This window comes from Esox lucius, chromosome 20, assembly GCF_011004845.1.
Source record: "Esox lucius isolate fEsoLuc1 chromosome 20, fEsoLuc1.pri, whole genome shotgun sequence".
NCBI classification, from domain to species: Eukaryota; Metazoa; Chordata; class Actinopteri; order Esociformes; family Esocidae; genus Esox; species Esox lucius.
In genome coordinates, this window is record NC_047588.1 from 36,376,700 (window position 1) to 36,398,254 (window position 21,555).

At 44.1% G+C, this 21,555-nt stretch overlaps 1 protein-coding gene across 5 annotated transcripts in view; it reads left to right on the forward strand.

Annotated features, from left to right (window-relative positions):
- The window catches only part of slc4a3 (solute carrier family 4 member 3), a 44,007-nt gene that overhangs the window by 10,249 nt on the left and 12,203 nt on the right, over positions 1-21,555 (forward strand). For 2 of the 5 annotated variants that reach the window (XM_029115752.2, XM_013139184.4), the window contains 7 exons: positions 4,991-5,202; positions 12,059-12,204; positions 13,631-13,811; positions 14,316-14,451; positions 16,262-16,469; positions 17,396-17,504; positions 19,153-19,337. In XM_029115752.2, coding sequence (XP_028971585.2) covers positions 4,991-5,202; positions 12,059-12,204; positions 13,631-13,811; positions 14,316-14,451; positions 16,262-16,469; positions 17,396-17,504; positions 19,153-19,337 — 1,177 coding nt within the window. Of the gene's footprint in view, positions 1-4,990; positions 5,203-7,752; positions 8,727-12,058; positions 12,205-13,630; positions 13,812-14,315; positions 14,452-16,261; positions 16,470-17,395; positions 17,505-19,152; positions 19,338-21,555 lie in introns of those variants that run through there. The other 3 variants (XM_013139185.4, XM_013139182.3, XM_034288968.1) reach the window with 3 other exon arrangements.

Genomic DNA, 21,555 nt, shown 5'->3' on the forward strand with positions numbered 1-21,555 from the left:
CAACAGTCTCCAATCATCCTCAACAGCTCCTTCGTGTAGCCTAGCTATAAATGCCATCCATCATTGAGGTTCTGCAGAATGAACAAGCCATGCCACCCACAATTTGAGTGGAACGTTCTGGGTGCTGTCCATTCCTCCAGTTTGTTTCATGAACCTATAAACATCAAATAAACATCTACTGACCCCTACCTTTTGAGAGATGCTGTATGGAAAGTTTATGGAATTGTGTGTGTTGTGGGCATAAATCGTCTGGCTAATCCAGGATGAGATGCCAGACTTATAAGATCCATAAATGAGTGCCTGTTGCACCAACCCAAGGGCAATGTGAACCCGAATGGCAATCATTATCTTTTGTTTACCTCTCTAAAATATGATAGATATTTTTTGGGCCAAAAACTATATCCGCTCTGCAACTGTACAGGGCCAAAAACAATATCTGCTCTGCCACTGTACAGTGTGTAAAAACTTCAACCATTTGCAAAAATTTGCTAATTGAAATACAGCAAGTAGCAAATGTCCATCCGAGCATCAGCCATCTAAGAATTAATTTCCCATTTTCTCCATCTGTTAGAATAATTCAACAAATGTTTTACACATGGCAATAATTTCACAAATGACTATTATTATTACAAATGAACTGACGTGGTCAAATTACATGAAATACCGTAGCCTGACACGTTGCAATAAATAAAGTATTTTCCTGACAGTTGAAATTCTTGCACTTTCCGTAGAAATATTACACTCCTGGGTTATGCGCAGATTTGTACATTCACATTACTGTTAAATGAGCCCTCTGGAGAACGATAATTCTGTTCACTGACTACGGTTTTAACACTATTTGTCATTCCAACTCATTGTTCCAACCTCAGCCACTGGATCCAGACACCATTCCTTGTAATTTTATATTGGACTCTTTGATAGTCAGACCTCAGACTGTGAGTGTGTGTAACAACACCTCCTCCTCACTGATTGTTAATACTGGTGCCCCCCAGGGGTGTACCCTTGGCCCACCAGTTTACTCACTGTTCACCCGTGACTGTACTTCTCAGAACAACACCAGCTCCGTCCTCAAATGGCCAATAACATTACTCTCCTACAATGATGCCTACAGGAAGGAGGAAAGCAAACGCGCATTGTGGTGCCAGGATGTCAACCTCTCTCATGACGCAGCAAAACAAACAGATGATGGTTGACTTTAGGAAGCAGAGGATGTAATACACCCTGATTTACATCAACAGAGCTACAGCAGACAGCAGTCACTTTTTTGTTTCTCAGGGTTCAAATGTCCATGGATTTATCATGGACTAATGCAACCAGTGTTGTGAAAAAGACACAGCCGAGACGCTACTCCCTGCGGCAAATAAAGAAGCCTGGCATACCGCTCTGGTCCTCTTCACATGTTAGCGCTGAATCAGCGAGGGCATCCTGAGCGACTGCCTCGCGGCCTGGTTTGGTAACACAACCACAAGCCTCTGCCGCGGTAAAGATGACCCAGTACATCACTGGGGCTAGGCACCCACCCATACAGGGCATCTGTCTGAAACGATGCCCTACAAAACAGAATTATCAAGGTCTCCAGTCACACGCTATTTGTTCCTTTACTGCCAGACAGATGGGGTCTGTAACGTGCGATCCCATGCTTACAGGCTCAAAGACTGCTTCTGTTTACAAACCATTAGGCTGGTCAACACAGGAAGTGGACTGACTGAGCGCACACACTTACACATGGATTTTGACTAACGCATATTCTTATCTGTTGCGACAGACTTCTTTCAGATTATCCATTAATGGTCAGACTGTTACTATTAATTATCCACTGTTCAAACATCCCCACTTCACCATATTTGACATGTACTGTACGAGTACTGTAAATATTATAAATACTGTGCTTGCCACTTTAACCTATTATACAACTTAACAGTACTATCTTTAATAGCATGGTGCCCTTATTGGATTTTCTATTGACTTAACTTCTTTATTAAATTATTTGCTGTATATTGTTGTTGCATTGTCATGATGGAAACGTCAATGGTCTCCACGAGTTTTGATCTCCCCTACTACATAACAAGGTCCGGAGATAACTGGATTCTCTTCTACCTCATCATAAATTGTACTCACCTGGTGCCACAGGTAAAATAAGACTCTAAATGAGACCCAGATTGGTGGTGTTCCAATGAAAACCTCGAGTGGGACAGGCCTCGAGGTCCAGAGTTGAGTTTGAAGGATCTACAGAATGTTCATTTGTTTAATATATAACAAAAATCTTGTCTGTCCCTAACCAAGATGGTTTTGGCGTACAACCGCCCAGTCCCACTTGGTACAATCAGTGTTTCTACCCATTAGGTTTTCTACATAGCTAAAAGGCGCTAGCAGGTGTTTTATTGGGTGGGATCCATACAGGTGTTTTATTGGGTGGGATCCATACAGGGGTTATATTGGGTGGGGTACATACAGGGGTTATATTGTGTGGGGTACATAGAGGGGTTATATTGGGTGGGGTACATACAGGGGTTATATTGTGTGGGGTACATAGAGGGGTTATATTGGGTGGGGTACATACAGGGGTTATATTGTGTGGGGTACATAGAGGGGTTATATTGGGTGGGATCCAGCAAAAGCTCCTGCACATGGTAAAAATTAGACCTGGGGGTGGATCTGATCTCCTGTACTTCCACTGACCAGCAGTTTAACATTTTAGATACAACTAGAAAGTTGAACGTACGGCGCCCCCACTAACCATATCCTAAAGTACGGCTCCCCCACTTCCCAAATCCCAAAGTAAGGCTCCCACACTACCCAAATCCCAAAGTAAGGCTCCCCCACTTCCCAAATCCCAAAGTACGGCTCCCCCACTTCCCAAATCCCAAACTTGGCTCCCCCACTACCCAAATCCCAAAGTATGGCTCCCCCAATACCCAAATCCCAAAATACAGCTCCCCCACTTCCCAAATCCCAAAGTTGGCTCCCCCACTTCCCAAATCCCAAAGTTGGCTCCCCCACTTCCCAAATCCCAAAGTACTGCTCCCCCACTTCCCAAATCCCAAAGTTGGCTCCCCCACTACCCAAATCCCAAAGTACGGCTCCCCCACTTCCAAAATCCCAAAGTATGTCTCCCCTGCTTCCCAAATCCCAAAGTACAGCTCCTCCACTTCCCTCCCAAACCGTCTTTGCACTGTGGTTGTGGAAGTCTCCCAATCTGATTTGGTTTAGGTTTTTGTTGTTTTTGCTTGTTTACTTGTCGATTTGCAAAAATATGAATACAGAGGAATTATAGGAACATATTGGCAATGGGCTTTTGCCCTCATAAGCTGTCTTTTTGCATCCAATATAACAGAGACAATGACTGCAAGTCAGTCTCTAGGCTGGTATCAACTAACCTAATGATTCGTGATAAGGGGGAGGCTATCTAGAACATTAAAGTGCTTAGCCTTCCCTTCCTGCTTTTTCCCGTCCGAGGTGTGTTCACTCTCCAACAAGACTGATGAATCAATCAGTATTTTAGGGTTCTGTCTACTGAATATTGCTGGCAGGACCATCTTACCAAGTAAGATTCTGTGTGTGTGTGTGAATGTAAGCCACTTAATAAATCTAGATTCTTCTGAATTCGCTTAGTCACTGACACTTGACTAAAGCTGTAATTGTTCCACTCGTCAAGGGGTTCATCACTTGGGGTAGTCATCTAACACAATACAGGCTATCGGCAAGTGTGCTCTGACAATAGTGCTATTAACTACATTAGGACTATTATTGTTTAACAGAAATTCCCAGCTATTCCTACAATGTGCTTCATTTTAATTTCATCTGAAAAAGCCAATGCTGATTGCACACAATTCCAGTCATGTATCTGTTTTAAAGCCAAAATACAAATATTAACAGAAACGTTCAGCATTTTTGTATTTATTACGCTGAAAATATAGGAGCTATTTTCACTTTTTACCCTCTCACATTTCTTTTACTTTTGTTGGTGATTTCTCGGCTAAATGGCAAGACATAGCTAGCTCTCTGTTGTTGCACCAATGGCTACTACATTAATGTAATGCTGGTAGACTCCTGTGTCAGTTGCTGCTGTAAATACCTGATGAAAAGCATAGCAGATATGTTGATATAGAGTATGATTTCCAAAAAACACTACCTTTAGATTTAGAGGCAGCATGCTAAATAAAACAATCTGTTTATGTAAGACAATCTTGAGTAAGCTAGCAAGGTAGCTAGTTTGGTCAGTATCATCATTAGCTTCATATAGCTTGCTATCTAGGAAGGTATTGCCTTCTTACTAAAGAGGCCTGCAAAGCTTGCTATAAACAAGATATGATTCATATGAACCTCGCAATGTATGACTGATGCAAAAACATTCCACTTATACATACATATTTATTAAGGTACCATGTGGTGAAATATTTAGTAACATGAACAGATCAAATCTGCCATCGGGCCAATTAGTGTACTCTTAGCAATGTTGGATCTCTATGCCCTGAAGCAATGATTCACCCATGTTTGGTGTGATGTTAATACGATTGAAGACAGACCCACAGTTCACTCCCATGTTTAATTGCGAGGGATTCGTTTTTTTAATGCTACGCATCCTATACGTAACGCTAGTGTTATGGTGATGTTAATATGGTGCTGTGCTGTGTTCTGGAGCTCTCTGTTGGATGATGGACCACAATACACCCGACCATTTGACCCCTCCCACCTGATCACATGGTTGAGTCGATTTTTCGATACCACGATCATTTCTTAAGAAAATATTAAAGCAAAATGCATATATTATCCGATCAATCCACCAAGAAGCACTTACCCAAACGGATTTCTGTCTCCTTGTCTTCATGAGGATAAACATAGTGCTTTACAGACATTTAGCTGGCATGTGTCTAAGGCAGTGTGAACCTTTGCAGAGGATTTTCACAGGTACTCACGTGCCCACCGTCTCTCCGCCCCCCCCCCACCCCCACCAACCCCCACACACCTCCCACCATCCTACCTCCACCAGATGCCCCTCCTCTTCGGACCCCCTCAGCGTAACCACCCGCAGCTGGTTCAGGAGGAGCCCTCTCCACCCGGCCCAGAGGACCAGTTACGACCTGAGGGAGCGCATCTGCATCGGCAGCATGACGACGGTGGAAACAGCCGTGTACCAGAAGGTGCCAACCGACGAGGCCGAGGCCCAGATGCTGGCCAGCGCAGACCTGGACGACATGAAGAGTAAGCACACGTGCGCACACACTGACAGAAACAGGCCAGACTCAATGGACCCATCCCAATGGACAGGTCCTTAATCCCCACCTCCCCCAGGCCTCCTGCTTATCTAATCAACACACCTGGTTATGCTAATCGCCTGCTAGCCACAGCCGTGATTGGCTTACTCTGGTGTGTTCATACAGGGCAGGCACAAAAGCCAGGCGGGGTTGACCACACCTCCCTGGCGATTTTCTGTGCCCTGCTCCGAATAATGTTATGCTGTGTTTTATAAGAGCTCTCTGGGAAGTTATTTCAATAAAACCTAATGCCTTTGTGGTCCTTGTGGCGTGCCTTGTGACTTGTAACTCAGTGAATAAATGTTACCCCAGCACCTGGCTCCTCATTGGTGTTGATGGTCAAACCCAGCCGTCGTCCTTCACACCCAAGACAAGTTGGTTATTTGGATGTCATGCCCCAGTTACCTTCTAAGCTGTTCTGTTGATATTAAAGGGGACGGTTTGAGTACAGGGACGATAGATGAATCATAAATCACTTTCCCCACATGATCTGTAAAGCATGACAATATGGTTAATGTCACCGTGTTTACCATGGTTAATGTTTGAGGAGCTAAAAAAGAGGAGGGAAGATCTGCTAGTGTAGGGTGCCCTCTATTGATGCAAACACATATTACATGTCTGTTTAATTATCGTCAGTGTAATTTTCTAGGTAGGGTTTGGTGATGTGAGAGTGTTACACGGTGGCGCGTTGTTGTTTGTTGTGCTCTGACAAGTTTGTTTAGATATGGTGGGTGGAAATGTGACCCCAAAGGGACAGAAACAAAAACAGTCAGTGCAAAAAGAAAATGTGAATGTACGCGGGTGAGTGGAGTAGAACATTCGGGAATTGTGCGTGGTACGTGTGTGTTTTTGTTTGCATGTTTAAATAAACTGGAGGAAATCAGAAGGCCGACACACTTGTTGTTTACACCTGAAATGAAAAGCAGGGGGCTTGTGTTTGTTTGCTGGGCCATGCACCGCCTTAATGTCTGGAGTCAGACTTGTGTTCTGGACCAGTTGGTTTCGGAAACAATGACAGTTCACCAGAGGGAGAGAGAGAGCAAGAGAGAGAGAGAAAAATCCAGAGAGATAGAGAGAACGAGAAAGAGAGAGAGAGAAAACAAGAAAGATAGAGAGAACGAGAGAGAGATCGATCTGATTACATTCTCCATGCCAATAAAGCCCTTTAAACGTAATGTAATTGAGAGAAAGAGAGTTGAGACGAGGGACCATTTTGGCCAACAGACAGGCAGCAATCCACGGCCCATACCACCCATCCCATTCATGATCCCGGGGCAATAATTAAGGGAGTAGAGCAGTGGTCGATTATCCTTGTCAGCGACCCTGCCCAGGGCCCTTCCTGCTTTTACCCACCCAGCACTGGAAGCATCGACCGGCCGTTTGGACCCGATGGCTGTAGGACCAGAAGCAGGGAACTGCTATGCAACAAACAAGCTATCAGATGTCAGGGACGAAAGAAAAAACATACCGGGCTTTAACCCGTATCTCATATCAGCTCCACCTCCCTGCCCCATACCAACGAGTCTGTGCCTCCATTCAGTAACAGCATGTAGCATTGTGTTTGTGTGCAGGTTGACTGTTGATCTGGTAATGGATGATATGGTTTGAAGTTTGATGGTAAACTGGCTTCGTAATCTGATCGATTTTTCGTCCAGTGCCACATATACATTTCCATTCTGAACAAAACAGTTCAGGCACATTAATGAACTTGTCTTTTTACAACGTGGATAAAAACAAGTATTTATACATTACGGTATACATTTTTATCTATTGTTTCATCCTTGCTTCATTAAACGTTAATGTCAACGACATGGCCCGTTTTTGCTCAAGGCACTGTAAGTTCAGCTGCCCCGCTTAGTGGCGGCTAACTGTGAGCACGTGGGCTACAAGTGACCATGGTGGCTACCTGTGACCATTGGGGATACCTGTTAATGTAACAGTCACGTGTAGGTTGTTTTGAATCCTCACCAATTGGTCCTCATGTTTATAATGCCACAAAGCAAGAAAAAGACACCAAGCACACATGCAGGTCAGCCCCCACACACACAAACACACATAAACAAATGCACACTGTAAATACAGGCTTAAAGGAAAAGTCTGTGTTCTGCATCGGGACTTGTTGTGGGCATTGTGTGTCAGGGAATTAAAGTAATCCCAGTTTCCATGGAGACCTCCGCTTGAGACGGGCTCTTGCTGTCTGTGTAACAGTGTCTCTGTGTTTGTGTTCCGGAATTATGCTTTTCTCAGATGTCTGGATGTTTTCTGAGAGAAGAGAAGTCCAGTTTTTTTTTTTCCTGTTAAACCTCTGATTCAGCCTTGACTTTTTTCCTGGTGCCTGCCCTGGCCACGACAAGGTGCCATGCACACCAAAAGGGGGTGTCACCCCACACAGATTCTCCACCCCATTCGAGCATCTATCCCAGGATCAATGCATGGCCAACGTCACGGAAACGGCTGAATTGTCCGAATAGATTAAAGGAAGGTCTAAAACAAAACTGGATCAGTTGGTATCCATATTTCCTTTCGGAGTGACAGCCAAAGCTTGTGGATTCTCTGTTAATAGAGCTGTGGGAGCAGGCCAGAGGAGGTCTTCAGACTTTTCCACGCCTACCGCTGAAGCATGTCCGGCCTGAGGCTGTACCGCTAACTCCACTAACTCCACGAGTAAACCTGCTACCCCCCGTGTCTCTGTGTCCAGGGGACGACAGGAATATTTCTCTTCAGCTTTTGAGACGAATTGGGCCAAATTGGAAGGATGTTGAGGAGATAAATGTAATTGTTTTGTCTTTTGCATTCTTGGAACTCTTTGCATTCAAGGGAATCTTCACATGGTAGAATGGATTTTCAGTGAAAGCAGGGCGTCCAGAAGAGGACCTAGACAGTCAACTCAGCTGCAGTCAACACAAAAAGGAAAGCCTGTTGGTTACCACCAGCCCACTTGTGCTCCATCTCCTGTTCTGTGCAAATATCAACCCCATCGGCAAAAAGAGACAAATTTCTTCACACAGGTTTTTCTGTTTGCTAACACTGACTGCTCAGCGTGAGACGCTAGGCGAGAGAACGCCAGAACGCTGGATGAGCAGAGTGCCTGTCCGGAGCAGGGTGGGGAGGCACCACCAACACCTGCGCCGACCCAGGAGATGACAGACCTCCTGGGGCAGGGGAACCAGGGACCACCAGTTTCCACTCTGGAGCTTTTAGTGGGGTGCGAGCAACCGTATTCTCTGGGAACAAACGCCAACACGGCCAGCGTTTGCCGCCCGGGGACCATGGCCATGTCACCCAAGCGTTCCACTATTTACTGCCAGCATGGTGAGGGGTCGGAGGTCATGTACCGCTCCACTCAGTTCAACATGGACTGCTTGGACGACTTTGAAGAGTTTGTGTTGGATTTCGACGACTATGACCTGCTGGAGTCCATCCATGATCACCTGGGCACCCCCACGGACCTGGACACCCTGGAGCCCATACGTAAGTACCAGGGGACCCCCTGTGAGGACCCAGAGGACGGGGCCGCAATTACCATCATGTTGGTCCCTCTGTAGACACAGAAAACCATGCAGTCTGGGTCATGACATGGATCTAGAATTTGCTTCATATACCTTCACGTTTGCAAACTTTAAATAGTGTTTGATAACCTAGGCTCCCATTCATGGACTGTATGTCTGACGCAAAGTATGCACACACTGTTTCCATTGACATAGATTTTGTCCGTATATTGGTACAATATTGATTCCAATAGCTGTATATGGCGGCATATTCTGAGATACACTAATGTAGCACATAGGAACTCCACAACTAGTTATATCATATAGCTATTTCCATAGTAACCGGTTTGACAGTGTGACTCTGACGTGGTGGAGTGGCATTCCCCCTTTTGGTGGTGACATTGGCGATCGATTAGTGACGAGTCGTTCTCATTGATTGTATGGGGAGACCAACACAAGCTAATTAACTTCAATGTTGGGTTAGCCTGGCAGTGGTGGAAGGGAAATCAATGCCCTCTCAAGTCCAAAGTCATGGATGAATTGGGCTCCTCTCTACACCTCACTGTCCCCTGCTAAACTATCGACCTGGTGGCCCCTGTCCAGCCCTGAACCCTTCCCCACACTGTCCCCTACTAAATCATCGATCAGATGGCCTCCGTTCCACGCTGGGCCTGTTAGTTACTGGAGCGGAAATATATCCAATTGACAAACTATACTTGTGTTTTTTTCTGACTGGCACTGGATATAGTGTTCACTGGTAATCTGCAGAAGTGCTGTGAGGGGGGATTAAGTGCCGATTGTAGCACTGATGACCAGTGATGACCAGAATGGACATTGAAAGTTCTAGATTCAATCTAGATATTCCATTGAAAATCAGCCCTTTCGCACTACAATAGTTATTTACAACCTTAACAATGTCTACAATTTATTTCAGATCAATTTTGTGATTTAAATTTTACAAAAAATTTGCTTTTCTTTCCAAAACTTGGAAATTTGACCCCAAACTTTAGAGTGGTAGTGTATGTCATTCATACATTTTGAATGTAATTTCTAACTAGCGTTGGAACATTGTCTCCAGAACAATTGCTTTTGCCCTCTCAGGTGAAAATAATGGACCAGCTAGAAAGGAGTCCCAGCAGCACAAAGAGGCGAATGAGAGATTTTGGTGTTGGTTACGCATAATGTAGTAAGTCCATAGAATAGTGACACAAACCTTACAAAGGACTTTGATCCCTCACAGCCATATCATTACACAAACCTTACTAGTGACTTTGATCCTTCAAGGACATATCATTACACAAACCTTACTAGTGACTTTGATCCCTCAAGGACATATCATTACACAAACCTTACTAGGGACTTTAATCCCTCACAGCCATATCATTACACAAACCTTACTAGGGACTTTGATCCCTCAAGGACATATCATTACACAAACCTTACTAGTGACTTTGATCCCTCAAGGACATATCATTACACAAACCTTACTAGTGACTTTTATCCCTCACAGCCATATCATTACACAAACCTTACTAGGGACTTTGATCCCTCACAGCCATATCATTACACAAACCTTACTAGTGACTTTTATCCCTCACAGCCATATCATTACATAAACCTTACTAGGGACTTTGATCCCTCACAGCCATATCATTACACAAACCTTACTAGTGACTTTTATCCCTCACAGCCATTTCATTACACAAACCTTACTAGGGACTTTAATCCCTCACAGTCATATCATTACACAAACCTTACTAGGGACTTTTATCCCTCACAGCCATATCATTACACAAACCTTACTAGGGACTTTAATCCCTCACAGCCATATCATTACACAAACCTTACTAGGGACTCTTATCCCTCACAGCCATATCATTACACAAACCTTACTAGGGACTTTGATCCCTCAAGGACATATCATTACACAAACCAATCAATATCTCAATTTTCACTATAGGAAGACCACTCTGTTTCCAGGAAGGGGTCGATTCTTTTTCCGTTTCAGACAGTTCTTAAAGTTAAACACCAAACTCCAATTCATATGCATAAATACTGCATGGGGGCTTTAAGAGAATTAGATTTTTTGTGCACATCCTGAAATAACCTAAAAACCTGAAAAACAAACACAATACCACCAGAACAGTGAGAGTGTTCCGAATAAATATACCACTTTTACATTATCAAGTTTATTTATAAAGCCCTTTTTACAACAGCAGTTATCACAAAGTGCTTTACAGAGACAACCGGCCTTAAACCCCAAGGAGCAAACAACAGTAGTGTTGAATTTCAGTGGCTAGGAAAAACTCCCTAAGAAGGTCGAATTTTAGGAAGAAACCTAGAGAGGACCCAGGCTCAGAGGGGTGACCAGTCCTCTTCTGGCTGTGCCGGGTGAGATATACATTTTTTAGTTTACCACTTTACGAGCAGCAAAGATAAGAGTCTAATGTAGCCTGGGGGCGCCTCGTTCAGTTCAACGCAGAGAATCAGAACGTTTATTGGTTTGACTGCAACACAACAACTAGCCGCTAAGGACCTGGCCAGGGGATGAGTCAGACCACTGTTCAGCATCCGTTTGCACCACACACACACACACACTCACTCACTCGTGCACACACGCAAACGCAGCTCATCCAGCTCACCCAACCTTTATCCTAACAGGCCCTGAGCCCAGCCAGGCACCCCTTCTAATGAGAAGACTGCGTGAATTACAAACACAATTCTATAAAGTATGGTTTGTGGCCTAAAGAGCTTCAAACTTGAATCAGGCCTCTCTTTCTGGCTATAAAGGTCTGCGGCGAACAACAATCGAACATAACGACCGCTGTCCATTTGCCTGGCTCGGCCCCTGGCTGCTATTGCTGCCATTGTATTTGCTCTTTATTTTCATTGGGAACTTTAAAGGGACAGTCTGCAGTGGCTGGATCTATTTTTGGACTTAAGTTCAGGATATTTATCTGTCGATTCTTGACAAATATAACGTATCGTTACCTCATAAGATTCGCTCAACTGTCGTACCCCATCAGAACCCAATACATTTGCCTCTTTTACTCCAGTACTTAACAAAGTGTAAACACTGTATAGCATTGAAAGCGGTTTAAAACGGTATGGTCAGTCAGTGCTCTGTCTATGCATTTTAGGGTGATTACATTTCTCCACTCCCTATCCTTCAGCTTTTTACTGTTGTTTCAAAATCAATCACCACTCTATGAACAACCTGTGCGTGTATATTAGACCTTAACTGACCCCCGGTGACTTTTGCTGCAGCCGACATCCCGGAGCCATTAACAATAGCTCATGATGGTGTGCTTCCAGGTCACAGATTTGAGGACAACCCTGGGGTGAGGCGCCATCTGGTCAAGAAGTCATCCCGATGCCAACTCCCACGGACAAGTGTCAGCTCTCCACCCAGGTCTAGTTTCAAAAGGAAAAAGAGGGCGGCCAACAGGAAGACGCATGAGGTGAGATCAGACTTCACAGCACCTGTTGATTGGCTAATTGATGGACAGACTCTTTTGTTGCAGTCGTGCCGTTCATGTTGTATCTTGTTGAGCCAGGTTCATACAGCAGTAAAATAATCCTGTAGCATTAGGAATGTCAAGTGTTATAAGGTTTGTATGAATGGATATTGATACTTGGATACCCTACAAAACAAGAGGTTTATTGTTTTGTAGGGCAAATTAAGTGTAACATTTCCTTGTATCCCATTGTCATGATGTTGTGATCTAAGAATGGATCGTCCAGCTGAAAATGTGATATCGTGAATGTTCGTGAAAAGTTAAAACTAACTTCTCTGTAAGGTACTAGAGAAGTTGAAGCATTTAATTAAAGCAATCTTTCTCCCAAATTACCAGTTTACACTCTGGTTTCCTTACCTGTTAACCAGTCAATGCCCAGTCAATATCTAAAATACAGTTACATACTGGATTCCTTCCACTGTAAAAAGTATATGGACCAAGTGTAATAGGAATCCATGGTTTGATTTAGTCTCCCTGGAACTCTAAATGGTCATTTTTACCCTTTGTGGCAGAAACCCCATTCAGGTCGTGGGACTGATAATTCAATGTTTCTCCAAAGAATGTTCTTGGAATACAGAGTTGAAGTTAGATCTTATTTTCCAAGAAGATTTGGAGGACCACATTGAGTCAGCTAAAATCAGTCCACTGACTGACCCACTACCCCCCAGGGGCCCTGGTACCCCAACTTGGGACTCGCTGCTGTAGAGGGTACATATGATTGGCGTGTAACAGCAATCCATTCTTTCGTTTAGTTTCCCCCGGCCCCGTTTCCAAAAGCTAACGTTTTGGCCACAGATCCCATTCACGCAATGTGACTGAAAACAACATCGTTCATGCATGATGTTCTAATCACCCAAAGGTTTTACATTTAAAATAATTTACCCAAATGCTATCCAGAGCCATTTACAGTAAGAGAGCAAACCCATACATTCATACATACATACAGCCTTTTCATACTGACCCCAGTAGAAATCGATGCCATTGAAACAACACGCTCTACAAGGTTGGACTGCTGCTACGCCCTGCCCAGGGTAACACATCCGGTGGGTAAACCATTCCTTTACGTCTCCCGCGGCTCGGTGCGGCGCCTGCTCGGCCGACTGTACGCGGTCCTCCGAATGTTCTTGGAAAGTCAGTCCGAACATCGACTCTGTGTGATCCCAGAACATTTCATTACGTCTCCCACAGTGCAACAGCACAGATGTCAATTATTAGGCCCAAATAAAACGTTATGCTTTACTTCACAGACTGGGAAATAATTGAATTTGACATGTTTTTTTAGTTGTATTTTTTTTATGGATACAATGTATTTTCACGTATTTTCCCAGAAAAGACCTGCCTTACGTGAAGTCATGATTTGTTTCTCTAGGTGTTTGTGGAGCTCAACGAGCTGATCGTGGATAAAAACCAGGAGATGCGTTGGAAGGAGACGGCCCGTTGGATTAAGTTTGAGGAGAATGTGGAGGAGGAGACGGACCGCTGGGGAAAACCCCACGTGGCCTCGCTGTCCTTCCGAAGCCTCCTGGAGCTCCGCAGAACCATCACGCATGGTGAAGCCTTCACCACACACACACACACACCACACAGAAACACACACACACACACACTACACAGAAACACACACACACCACACAGAAACACACACACACACCACACAGAAACACACACCACACAGAAACACACACACACACCACAGAAACACACATACACACCACACAGAAACACACACACACACCACACAGAAACACACACACACACACACACCATACAGTAACACACACACACACCATACAGAAACACACATACACACCACACAGAAACACACACACACCACACAGAAACACACACACACACACACCACACAGAAACACACACCACACAGAAACACACACACACACACACCACACAGAAACACACACACACCACACAGAAACACACACACACACACACCATACAGAAACACCCACACACACACACACACGGACACAGGCACACTCAACAACAGGTGATAAATCTGTGGCCCTCTCTCTCTCCCCCCCTCATGCCACCCTGAGGTGCCATTCTGCTGGATCTGGATCAGAACACCCTGCCCGGCATTGCCCACCTGATGGTGGAGACCATGATCATCTCGGACCAGATTAGAGCGGAGGACCGTGCCAACGTGCTGCGAGCCCTGCTGCTCAAACACCAGTGAGTGGTACCCGGCCTCCATGCTGCCCTCTGCCCTATACACTGTTCACCCGCTCTAAATCAGACACTCATGCTGAGCGGAAGCCCCAGTTCACTGGTCCACTGGTCCACTGGTTCACTGGTCCACTGCGCCGTGTGGCTCTGTGGGTGGGATTTAAAGTACAATGGTTCACTGCCATTTGAATAGAGTGATGTCAGACCTACACCCATTGGTGGAATGCATTTGGTCACTAGCATGGTCAGTTGAGTGCCTGGTTTCCTGGCTGAACCATATATGGCACTGTTGTAACTAATTCACATGGACGTCATGCCAGTTCTGTCCTATGCCCACACACTCCATTCAGGACCGCCCAGCTTGTTTGCTCTGCACATGATGGATGAGCCGTCATTATCATTTTGTTTTACCTTTATATACAGTATACTGGGAAATGAAGCTAGAGACGTGTGTTTCTTTCAGTTAAGGCCTGCAATATTAAAATAAAATAGAAAACATATAGAAAAAAAGATTTGAGTCATACCGACATGAAAGGGTCATCTATAAAACTTTACAATGAGATGAAAAGCCTTAGATGTCTGAGATAGATGTCAGCCGTCATTTGGAGTTAGAGACTGAGGAGTCTTGCCATGATTGAATGTGAGTCTACATCTTGTAAGATTTCAAACACACACACACACTCACACAGAACTGTATCACATGTATCGGCACCTACATATTGTAATAATAGGGGATTCAGTGAGGTCTCTGGCCTTACTGTAGCTTTTGGAAAAACAATTATGTAGCCAGGAAAATAAAGGTCCATTTGTTGCCTTGAGAAAAATGTATAAAGCCCAAACTTGTATAAAGCCCAGACATTTTTGTCAAAGAATAGTTGTGGCTTTATCCCAGAAGTGACACCTGCCAACCTCCCTGTATATCACTTACGAGTCAGTCGTAAGTCACCAGGCAGCCTATCACCATTAGGCAAATCCTAAAGGCAACCATTTATACAGATCCACAATGTCACCAGCTGCTTTTCATGGGAAACACCTTCTAATTATCTGCACCTGTCCAAGATTGGATAGGAATTCATGTTCTGGTAGGAAACGCATCACGGGTGCCTATAGAATTTAGCTCATGTTTAAAGATTCCCTGGGCGTAGCTTGAGTACAATCCACTGTGTTGTCACACCTTGAGTACAATCTGCTGTGTTGTCACACCTTGAGTACAATCTGCTGTGTTGTCACACCTTGAGTACAATCCGCTGTGTTGTCACACCTTGAGTACAATATGCTGTGTTGTCACACCTTGAGTACAATCTGTTGTGTTGTCACAACTTGCGTCTCTGTTACATTGGGCTTTCGGGTCTGTCTCAGGAGACGGGTAAACAGATTGAATGGACTTGGCAATGGAGGTCATGTCACCAAAAAATGATATCAGGAGCCAGGATTCTCACACACACACACACACACACACAGGTTTGTCCTTCATAAAAGGATCACATCCAACACGACCTTGTGTGCCAGTAAATACGTGCACAGCCCTTTGAGTGTTGCCCAATTGAATAGGTCGGATCCATAATTGTTTTGATAGAATCTTCCAGGCATTCAGCCTTTGGACTGTATGTTACTGATGCTTTTAGATTCTGACTCTGATACTCAATGCATTAACCGTCATCCACTAAACCACTTCCTGAATGGACACAATAACATAAAGCATCACAGTCAATATTTCAGTGCCTAACAACCTTCATGAGCGTTCTGGTTGCTCGCTGTTTTCCTCGCACCCCTGTGTTGTTACCCTGACCTGGCCTCCGGCATCTTCCACCTGCAGCCACCCCAACGACGAAAAGGAGGGCCTCTTTCACCGCAACCACTCCAGTACCAGCCTTCAGACCAGCTTCAACCGTAACCACAACCATGTCCCGGAGACCGTCCTGCCCCTGGTGGGCGTCAACCTGGCCGAGGCCCACCACCACCACCTCCATCACCTTGACAACAAAGCCATAGAGAATGACAAAGAGGTGTTTGTGAGCTTGTTTGTGAGTGGCTTGGGCAGAGTGTTGCTCGTTTGTTTCGCTTTGTACTCATTCATGCTAGGCCAAGGTAAGTCCAGTGCGACCAATGCAGCCAGAGCTGTTTATCATTTCATGTTTGTGTCTGCAGCAGAGATTTCCAGCCTCACTGTTCATTCAGATGTACAGAATTCACTTCTCCTGAGCTCAATGGCCTCATCCAACTCACTTGAAAGCAATGTATGTGTTTAGCGACAGGGCTAATTCAAGATGTTACCAAAATGTCACCTTTAAATATGTATTCAATGATTTACATATCATACTCTAATTCCCCCCAGTTGTATAGTATCAGAACATACATTATGTTGTACAAAGAAACGCCATAGATGCAGTTAGTAGGGGAAATTGGGCTGCCATTTGACCCAGCTAACCCCTTCAGTAATCCAGCCACAGTGGGAAATAGAAACCTAGATAATGCTTGGATTCAGAAACTGAAGAAACGCTCCCATTAGTCACTCCACATGTGAGGAATTAGGTCCTTAGTTTAAAGGTGCTTCTTGTTAAAACGTCTCAGTGAATTCATTATGAAAGTTTAATGTTCCCTGTGGCTTGAAAACAGCTCATGAAACAATCTGAAACTCCAACTGTATTAAAACAATTGAAAGTTGATTTGAGCCATTTTGTACCTTTTGTCACGGGTGTGGGTTGATTTATATCTGCTGATAAAAACCATATAGGCACTGTTTGCCTATTTAAATTTCATGAGGGTCATTCAAAATGTATGTTTTTTAAATACACTTGTGTGTTTTGGACCAGCTAATAAAAAATAGAGTGCCTGGACATCTGCTGTGACTGTCTAGGAAAGCTTTTGTGTTCGCTTTGCTAAGCTTGAAACAAAAATAACCTAACTCTTCCAATACAGCTGTTAACATTTGTCTGGTTTGTGACTTCAGAAAGCTCTTCACCCCCCCCTGCCGATTGTCCTTGACCATGGGCTCACCAAGCACTCCAAACTCCTAGCCAAGATCCCCAGGGACGCCGAGGCTACTGTGGTCTTAGTGGGTAAGGAAAGTGTGTGTTTGTGCTTGCGTCTGTGAATTCTGTGTCACTCGTCAAGAAGCATTATGACCATCATAATATAAATAAATAAATGAATAACACCCCCCCCCCCCAAAGAAATGACATTCAGAAAACAGTTGAATAAAATACAATCCTGGGAAAAACTTGCATCTGAAATGATACTTTGCAATTATTCTGTTGCCATTTGGGTTGTTATCACTCTGCTTGTTGAAGTTTGAACCAACATTCCCACACACCAAATTCCCAGAGACATATCTTCTGGAACACCTACCGACTGCACAACCCTCAACTGGACCCCTCAGCTAATCTTCAAATAATGGAAACATTGGGAAAACATTTAAGGTGTTGAAATCATGGGAAGGAAAGCTGCAGATGGCTATTTGCATCGTCATGAACAGATCACAGAACCAAGTTAAAGTTCAGTATTAAGTTCCCTTAAAAGACATTGGCAAGAGACCCGTTAAGTATGCCAATAAGGCACACCATAGAAGGTTCTGCAAATATGTTGCTTATCGTGTGAGGTGATATGTATATATACATATGGAAGTGCTTAGCAGATGCAGTGATTAAGTAGCAGCTCAGATAATGTATTTATAAGGAGTAAGGAGTGGTAATAGTGTCAAGTTTGAGAGTCTTTTGTAATTTGTTCCATTCATTTGCAGCAGAGAACTGAAAATGACTTCTAAAGGAAATGTCCGGAGTCAGGCTTCTGTGATATGAATGAAGCTCCAGTATAGTGAAGAGCTGAGTGCGCATAGTTTATCATGCTTATCGGATATTGTTGTGGTCAGAAAAAGCTCATAGCCTAATCCCACACTGATAATCTGGGGTGAGGGATATACTTTCAATTTTGTTGACATTGATAGTGGTCAAAAAAAAATGATGCTCTTTGTTTAGCCTATGTGCTGAACTGTCACATATATTTCATGCATATATTATAAATCACAGTCAGTGTCCCATCAAAGAAATCACATGCCCCTCTGCCCCTGAACTATCCATCTTCGATAATGACATGGTTATGACCGTGTTATGAGTTATGACGCTAGTCTTTGACTTTTCTTAGAGCTATGCTAAGTTGCTTACTACTTTAAAATCCATGAGTTTTCTTTTCTTTCTCACACTCTGTGAACTGATGACCTCCTCCTAAATATTCCCAGAAATAAGGACTGGCTTCGCTAACTGTTTAGCTCGGCCAACCCCCCCCCCCCCCCCGCTCTCCTCTATATCTGTATTTCCAGGGCTTTATTTGTCTGTGGAGATATTGACTCAGTTCACGTGTCAGGCCAAAGGCAATGTGTACCAACGGAGAAGGTTAATAATGATAGAGGAATTCAGATATGATGTCATTGTTTTAGCACTTTTTAAAATCTCTGGTGCTCTACATTGTTCAGTGTGCAAATCAACTTTTTACTGGCTTAAAATGATGCCATATTGGAACATGCCTGCGATTATGTACACTGTCCTGATGCTTATAGAAAAAAAATGGTGATTGGACATAAATGTATAAAGTGCCAAATTTAGGAAATTTGGAGTACATTTAAATGTTTTGTTCAGACATCTAGTTTTCCTGTGGCTCGCCCTCTTATTGTCCTCATCTTTAACCCTTTTCCCACTGTGCATTTTTCCTCAGGCTGTGTGGATTTCCTGGAACAGCCAGCCATGGCCTTCATCAGGCTGAGCGAGGCCGTGTTGCTGGAGTCTGTGCTGGAGGTGCCTGTGCCGGTCCGTTTCCTCTTCGTCTTGCTCGGACCCGCCCAGGCCAACATGGACTACCACGAGATTGGACGCTCCTTCTCCACCCTCATGTCCGACAAGGTAGCCAACATTAAAACCCTTAGCTGTAAACAGAACAAACTTGATTAGCTGATTAGAGTGTGGCATATCTTTAGTGTATATTGCTGAGACGAACTGCATTGTGGGATTGTTGACGTGCTGTACCCTGCCTGCTGTTACCTACCTGGCTACCTGCCAAACTTTTTCGAATTTACTCGATATAAACTAATTGGTCAAAATTCTATTTTAGAGTTTTACCAACGCAATATTTATCTGTTGACCTCTTACCCAACTTTTCTACACCGGGACTCTTTTTGGACATAATTAACAGAACTACTCACCCCTGAACACCCGAGGCTAAGTATCATTACAATGCCTTTTCACTGTAATTGTTGTAGCAACAACACGGAGGAGAATGTTCGTCTTAAGTTAAAGATAGCAGAGTTAGAGGCTCGGCTTCTGACGCAAATGCCAGGCAAGGATTATGCTAGTGTAGAAATAGAAAAATCTGCGTCAGTGCCACCAGGTAGAAACGATAGTTTTGTTAGCCCCCCGGCACAGCTCCTGCAGCCGGGCAATAACTTTCTCTTGGTCACTGGGAAGAAATGCCGTCGACCAGTTAAACCTGAATCGTTGCTAAAACCAACTGAGACTTTGAACAGGTTTTCCCCACTGGAGTCGGAGTCAAGACCCGAGCCGTCTTCGGAGGGGAATGGTCGGCAGGCATGTTCTACCGGTGGACTTGAAAAACTGAAAACTTTAGTCATTGGCGATTCCATCACACGCAGTATTAGACTAAAGAATCAGCCGGCGATCGTACATTGTTTACCGGGGGGCAGAGCCACCGACGTAGCCGCAAATCTGGGGTTGGTGCTAGCGAAGTCTAAAACTGGCAAGTATAGAGAGTACAGAGATATTGTTATCCACGTTGGCACCAACGATGTTAGGATGAAACAGTCAGAGGTTACGAAGCAGAACATAGCATCAGCGTGTAAATTAGCTAGAAAGATGTGTCGGCATCGAGTAATTGTCTCTGGCCCCCTCCCAGCTAGGGGTGGTGACGAGCTCTACAGCAGACTTGCGCAACTCAATCGCTGGCTGAAAACGGAGTTCTGCCCGTCGCAGGAGGTAGAGTTTGTAGATAACTGGCCTTCTTTTTGGGACTCTCCCAGAAATAGGGCCAGGCCTGATCTGCTGAGGAGCGACGGACTCCATCCTAGCTGGAGTGGTGCTCTTCTTTTGTCTAGGAACATTGACAGGAGTCTCACTCCTATAGCTTTAACATGAGATAGGGTGCAGGTCAGGCTGCAGGCTGTTAGCCAGCCTGCTAGCATAGTGGAGTCTGTCAATAGCATAGCCAGAGTAGTTAGTACAGCTTTACCTATTGCCACTGTGACTCGTTCCAGGCTGAGAAAAGTTAAACAAGGTAGTGCTAACAAAAACAACCTTATTAAGATAAAGCCTTCCTCCACCTCGGTCAAAAATAAAAATAATTGTATCACTTCGCATCTCAAAATGGGACTCCTAAATATTAGATCTCTTGCTCCAAAGGCAGTTGCGGTAAATGAATTAATCTCTGATCATAAACTAGATGCTATTGGTTTATGTGAAACGTGGCTAAAGCCTAAAGAATTCACTGCCTTAAATGAGGCCTCTCCTCCTGGCTATACTAGTGATCATATCCCTCGTGCATCCCGAAAAGGAGGGGGTGTCGCTAATATTTATGACAGTAAATATAAACTTACTCTCAAACATATCACAGAGTTTCATTCTTTCGAAGTTTTACTCATGAAAGTTAACCAGGCCGATAAATCATTTTACATAGCTACTATTTATAGGCCCCCCGGGCCATACACATTGTTCCTCAATGAGTTTCCAGAATTCTTGTCTAACCTTGTAGTCATGGCAGATAGTATTCTAATTTTTGGCGATTTCAATATCCATATGGAAAACCCCCATGATCCTCTTCAAAAAGCCTTTCAAGCCATAATCGACTCAATGGGTTTCATCCAACATGTCTCAGGTCCAACACATTGCCACAATCACACCTTAGATTTAGTCCTGTCACGAGAAATAGATATTGTAGATCTAATAATTTACCCCCAAAATCCTGGATTATCGGATCACTGTCTTATTACATTTACCGTTAAAACAAGAAATTCACTTGCCCCCCAAACAATGAGTTTCAAAAGCCGTACTATAAATTCTCGGATTACAAATAAATTCCTTGATATTCTTACTAGTTCGCTCTTAAATGACA